Below are 7021 nucleotides of genomic sequence, written 5' to 3'. Positions count from 1 at the left end.
GAGCGTCGCCTCGAGGTGTGACATCCCGGACGAACTAAAACTCGAAGAAAACGTACTAGGCTGCTAGGCTTAACGAGCTGACTCGAACTTCGGGCTTTCTCTCGGACCCTCGGTTTTATTAACCGTGGATTTATGAGATACCGGTGTCTCTCCCCTAGTCTTTCTCAATCTAACGTGAATACTTTAAGAAGGGTACGCGAAAAAGATATCGCATCGTAAAAAATATTTAGTCAAATACTGACATTATAACATTCACATATAATAGAAATATCGAAAATTATACGTATTTATATAATAGCTGCTATTTTATTTTAAATTATTATACTATATAATATTCGGTCGAAAAATGCTAACTTATTATAGAGTTTAAGTCTTTTTATATATTGTATCTGTGCATTTAAATTTAATCATGCTTTTTTAAGCAATGATGAGAGGAATTATTTATCAACATACGCAAAAAATAACCCACATGTTCTATATTCTATAAATATTTTAAATTTCGGTCAAGAAAATTAAAATTTTTTTCGATTTCTTCTTTAGAATTTTATAGTCCATTTATTTGAACTGATTGACTGATTCGAGCAGATTTGACAACGCAGATATGTAAAAAAAGAGAAAATCAGCAATTTTTTTTTATTTTGACAGCCTGGTTATTAAACATGTATACAAAAGCGCAACTTTTTACTCCCGTTAATCCGCAAAAATACGAAGTAAAAAATTCGACAGAGGAGACTGATAAAAGACCGACGGTGGTAGTATGTGGAATTGCGTACCTGTATCTCTGGGTGTCCATTTCCCTTCGTTCCTCGGCTATGGCCTCGTTTAGGTCCCTGTTCGGATCGATTCCTCGGGGAGCCTCGCTGTTCGCTTGGAGATTGTCGTTGCTGACGAATTCCACCAAGACATCGTCTTCATGATACGATTCGGTCAGGGTGTATTCGCGCAGCTGAAACAGCAGCAATAGCAAGCACACTTTCAATCAACGTTTCACCGGCACATCGGTCGTATAAAAACGAAAAAAAGAAGAAAATATCGTCGGTTCTCTCTACCGCGGAATAAGCGGTGGGGCATGCATATTTATAAGCCACGGGAAATAAACGTACTCTTCGAGAATTCATAAGCGTTCCCTTTCGTTCTATACGTGATCTGCACGCGCGCAGTCCGTGGATTATGTTCGATGATACACTTTTAAATATCGGCAAACAGATTTAAGAGAAGTGCTTTATTTCTGAACATCTGTCGTATTTATTGCAATTATAATAAATACACAAATTATTTAATTTATTTTTTTATATATTTTTTCTACTCTCAAGTAATAAATACATACAAATATCGTCTGTCGAAAAGCAAAATTAATCTAATTAAATGTTTTAGTTTTTAGAAATAAGTATTATATATAGCTTTTTTTCGATCTTGGCGAAGCATCATAATAATAAGAAATATTACTTTGATGTATACAGGGTTGTCGCAAGTTTATTATATTTTCATCTACAGATTCCTTTAGCAATCTAAGCGTGGGGGGAAGAAAGTGCGCAATAAAAAATTAAAGATGGTCTTAAAAACTTCCAAGATTTAATAAGGGATACAATGAGAATGTATAATATATCCTGATCTATTTAAAGATTAAACATTGACCGACCTTCTTTCCTTCCTTTTAAAAATAGTTGAATTTTTCATCACCATTAACCGAAAGCCCCTTCTTTTCTTTACGATGAATTTTAATAAATGAGAACACAAGTATTTTTGTAGTAGTCGTTGTATGATAAAATGCCGACTAACGAATATCTCTTGAGAAAACACGTAATGTTACCAAATATAATTTATAATTTCATGCAATTATTTTTTTCAGTTTAGAAATAAGCTCGAGAATACCTTTAATAAAATAGTTCTCGTATCTTTTTCGCAAGATAACTACATATAGTCAATTAGGTGCGGAACGCATTAAGCAATATTGTTGACTTGCTTTTAAAGCATCGTAGGGAATGATTGGTGGTAAGGTGCTTTCGTGTTGCAGTAACCTTACGATTAATCACTCCCAGTGGCCAGCAGGGTACGACCGAATTAAAGCCAATGAGACTTTATGGTGCTTTACCGAGCAACACACCGCCGTTTTTCTCCGTTTGCCCCTTAGTCCGACTCGTTTGTGTTTTTCGTTGAAATTTTCGAAACTCCTGCACTTACTTTGTTGTGAAAAAACGGCACTTTGCCAACGCGTGCGAATAAAATACTTTACATCTAATTCAAACGTATTATAAGCTTTTAATTAAACTTTTATATCTCTGACGTTTTCAAAGAAAGAATAAAATGTTGTTTCTCGCGAATTGTGAAAAATAAGAGTACGGTTTGTAAAAGTTATTCAAAAATCACGGAAAAAGTAAAACGACAGCGTGATTTCATATACAATGTGTGACGTAATTTCAATACATCTTCTACGAACCTTTTTCAATAAGAAAAAATTATGCTATCCCATTAACGAGCATCTTGAAACATTTTTATCCGCTATTTTTGCCGTTATTATCGGACATTTATTCTTAATGAAGTTTATCGTCGCAAACGTGCGCCCCGCAAGAATTAACGATTTGATATCGATTTCCTTTTGGTTAGAAGCTGTAAGAGCTACAATCATAAATAAAAAATGCCGTTTATTTTATTGAGCGAATGGCACCAAAAAGAATTCATAATTACTGCTATTATGATAAAACTTTCAGTGGTACTCTGGTTATTTTAAGCAACTCGCTTTCTGAATTATAATGTTATTCCAACCGAACTAATTGCCCTACTTTCACGAGTGGTGCTCATTTTAATTATTCGACATACTTTGTTGATCGGATGATCAATTATCTGGAATGTTATAAGAACAAGAGTCTTCATAAAATAAAATAAATCAAAACAAAATAAAATAAAAAACGTAGTTATGCATAAAAAAAGACTTTTTTGATACATCTTTTTTTCAAAATAACTGATAGTGCACACTCTTGAAATTTTTATAAAAAATATTCGGAACTTATAAAATAATCGGACAAGAATAAAAGGAATTAAAGTACTAGCGTTTTTCCTTTGTATTTATTTATATAGTTGTGGAGACCATTGTGTCGACGAATATCTTAACAGCTTTATCTGCTTGTCTGTACTGGCAGGACTTTGAAATTGGAGCAAGCGTTAATTATTGTCTAATTAAACATCGCACGACGAGCGACAGCTTCTCTCTAATCTTGTTTCGGTAATCATTTCGTAAAATCCCTCACGATGTGCGATGGTAGCGTTGATTCTATTCGGAACGGAAAGCTAAATCAATAGGTAGATGCAAACTAAGTGTATCACGTCAGATAAATATTTCTCAACCTATCATATGGCTTGTTATATATTCCTGAAATGGTTGCAACAACAAACAATAGCAAAAACAATTATTTTTTAACATAAAAATATTTCTTTGTTAAGATATATCGTAATTGATTTGTCGAAAATGATAATCTTTTGACATACATAGAGATATTCTTTCTTGAAGGAAAGAATGGTAGAACAATAGAATTTTATTTTAAATTAGTTTTCTCGTAAACAGATATTGTAAGAAAATATTTCTGCCAATTAAGCTTTTTCGTAAATCAGTTCATTTTTCAAATAAAGAGTGTACGAAGGAAATATTGATAGAACAATAGAAATTATATAAGTACGAGTGTGTACTTACACAACTAATATATGTATGTATATATATATATATGTGTGTGTGTGTGTGTGTGTGTGTGTGTGTGTGTGTGTATATGGTAGATATTTATATATGGTAGATAGGACATACCATACTGACAATGAGTAAAAAGAACCTTAGTAAACATAGGTCGAAAGCTCAACCGTTTCTGAGATATAAACATTTTTGTATGTTAGTATTATGATTGACTTACTGGCTTCTACGTGTCGTATGCGATGTTTACCTCAGTGTTTATAAACCGCGTTCTGAATATTCTCATTCAATTTCCATACATACTTCATAACAGAAGATTTCACCGGCAATCAGTCAGTTGTCATCAACCGGCGATTGCGGATCTTTGCGATTCGCAAGAAGAAGATGCCAAGTGTGTATGGAAATGGAAGGAGGACATGTGAAACACCTTCTGTAAATATCGAGATTTAGACAGATTATCTTCTTCTCACATCGTATGTAACACGTAGAAGCCAAGTAAGTCAATCATGATGCTAACACACAAAAATGTTTAATCTTATTGTTAGAAACGGTTGAGCTTTCGACTTATGTTTACTAAGGTTTTTTTACTCAGCATGGTGTGTCCTATCTACCATATAAATATTGAATGGATTTTTTGAGCACCCTGTATGTGTATATATATATATATATACAATACACACATATAATTGGGTACTAACAGCGATACTAACTATCCGCGATCTCACATCAAAAGTTCGGGAGGAAATTCGCGGGGTATATGTTGAATTAATAACAGTCCAATTAATAGCCCCTCGAAACGCCTACGTGGTTTCCCAATTAATCGACGATAACGTACGTCCCCTTCGAGACTATCGAGCGTTGAGATTATTACTGTTGCTAAGTGCAATATATCTGAAGCGCGTATCCTAATCAATAATCCATCAGATAACGAAAAAATATGTCACCTATCATTTTATGTAAAATCTGTGTATATCATCGGTCATTTGATAATAAAATTTGGTCTATCCACTCTCTCAAAACTCCGAGTCTATGACATTAGACTCGAGATATGATATTAGAGAGCATAATTTTCAACGTTAACTTTATAATAATTAATTCTTCAAGGGTATGTTTTTCATTGTTATTTCTTTTGCAATAAATATATTATATAATGTTATTACATCGATTAAAATATTACTTCTCTTTTCAACAATGTTCGAAATTAATTTTCTACCGAGTTAAGACTTGTCATTGTGGGTCCTTACATAAGGACGAAAAATTCGTCGAGTTGCCGCTGAAGCCCCTGTGCAAACAAAGGGTTAATTATTTTCTGGCGTAACATAAATTTACATTTTTCTCTTTCACAGAGAGAGTATGCTATAATAAAATATCTGCAAACACACATTTTGCATAAAGTGCTTCCACAAACACTTTTATTTTCCTAAAGTGTAGAAAATATAATTTATATCATTGTTTCTTTCAGCGGTGGCGCGTTTATATTATAGCGAGTAAACGTGGATATCACTTAACAAGTGTAACAACGCAAGCTCATTGAAATTATATCGTTGTCAGCCGTAGCCATTGTTAGATGTTTCAATGCGACAGCAAAAATATTCTTCATCCGTAAAAAGATAGCAATTCTCTCTTGCATTCTGACTCTTTTTTTCGCACTTTTGTTTTTGCGTCAATTTTTGACGTGTTTGAGTATAACAATGTCAGAGCAATTAGCATTGATTGGCGTCTGCATATAGCGCCTGATGCAATCGTCAAAACGTTTATGACCCGGAAAAATCGGCGGCATGTCGGCTGGTAAAATTCGAAGAGGTTTTGCAGATCTAATTGAAAAGGTTGGAGGTTGGCAATCACGGCGAGTCGCCATCATTTAGAGAAAATAACCCGATCTCTCGCGAGCAGTGAAATGCAGAAATAATATCGTCGGAGTCGCTCCATTAAAGCAGATTAATCCTGCAAATGACAAGTCTATTTTTGTCGCGAGATCGTATGGGAAACCAATAATTCGTTTCTTTTTTTTTTCTTTTTTACATAAAGGGAATTGCGCTAATAAAACGAGCGATATCAGGACAATTAACGCAATTCGAATTTATAATGATTAGAAATAACTCATTTCGCGGAATAAAACTGATTATACTATTTTGTATAAGCATATAGCTTGCATGAAACATCTTTAAACTGTCGCACACAGTTTTGCGCGCACCTCTCCGATTTTTCTGCCATTGTTTTTTTTTTTTTTTCGAAAACGCGCACCACGCCACGTCGAAAACTACGTTTATGAAAAAGAAGCTTCCCATCGCGCATAGTCCAAGAGGAAGCTCACCCGAATAAACTCCACATGGCAGCGTGTGTTTTGTCTGCGTAATAACTTTTTCGTCGGGAGGTTAGTGGTTTTTCAGAGGGTTCGATCCGCGGCGGATACATTTTTCAACGGGTACGTTGTCTCCGCGGATGTGTCGTCTCCCCTCTCTCTGTCGTCGAAAGGGGATCGAGAACAAAAAACCTGGCTGGTAGATACGATTTGTAGAGAAAGAGAGAGAGAGAGAGAGAGAGAGAGAGAACTTTGTGTTGGATAGGAAAGCGTTCACGAGCGCAGAAGGGGCGATATTACCAGCCAAAACAAACCCTCCCGCGTATAACCGAGAAAATTACCCTGGGCATACATTGTACCGAGGTAATATCGAACTCGCGATGTATAACGGGCGATCTGCGCTGCGTATTAGTGCGTTACCTTGGAACATGCTTGTATCGCGTTTATGTATATTCCCGTTTTTACACTACTTTACGTAAGGTAAATCAGGACGTAAGTTCTGATATCTCCTAAAATTAAATTTTTCAAGACTGAATCTCAAAGATTTACTGCAATTTTAATTTACAGATTCCATTAAATTTTCAACTAATAAAGTTTCCAGAGATTTTTAACCGGCTCTGTTTTAAAAATACGAGATTATTATACAGAATTAAAGAAACGTTAAAAACAAGCTGACATGAAAAAATAGTCGCATATACGAGCGTGTCTAACATTATCGATGATTCAATTATTAAAATTTGTAATATATGCACACGCGACTATAGATATTTATATACTCATAAAATATTCACCATTTTTAATTATTTTATTATTGCCGATACGAGAGAATGTACATAGAGCTGTTTGTTATCGTGCAGGATATTAATAAACTTGGCACACAACTATGTAAAACTATGTGCGTTGCTGCTGTAACAAAGTGCCGCTATAACTGTAAAGAAATGCTCGCTCGCGTCTTGTAACGCTTTCGCACTATCGCTCTCGCGCGCATAAATCAAATGTCGCTGTACGAGATAAAGAGCTTGCAACGTAGCGTTACGCTCTTC

General features: G+C 34.9%; 1 protein-coding gene across 2 annotated transcripts in view; it reads right to left on the bottom strand.

Moving 5' to 3' along the window:
* LOC115240492 overlaps positions 1-7021 on the bottom strand; it is a 183723-nt gene that overhangs the window by 17568 nt on the left and 159134 nt on the right. For both annotated transcript variants that reach the window (XR_003884783.1, XM_029815674.1), the window contains exon 5: positions 774-946. Coding sequence is in view for 1 of the 2 variants with exons in the window: in XM_029815674.1 (XP_029671534.1) it covers positions 774-946 (173 nt within the window). In the remaining variant the exon portion in view is untranslated. The remainder of the gene's footprint in view (positions 1-773; positions 947-7021) is intronic.

This window comes from Formica exsecta, unplaced genomic scaffold, assembly GCF_003651465.1.
Source record: "Formica exsecta isolate Colony F162 unplaced genomic scaffold, ASM365146v1 scaffold117, whole genome shotgun sequence".
Lineage (NCBI taxonomy): Eukaryota > Metazoa > Arthropoda > Insecta > Hymenoptera > Formicidae > Formica > Formica exsecta.
The sequence above is the reverse complement of the archived record's forward strand: the minus strand, read 5'-3'. Positions and strand labels throughout refer to the sequence as shown.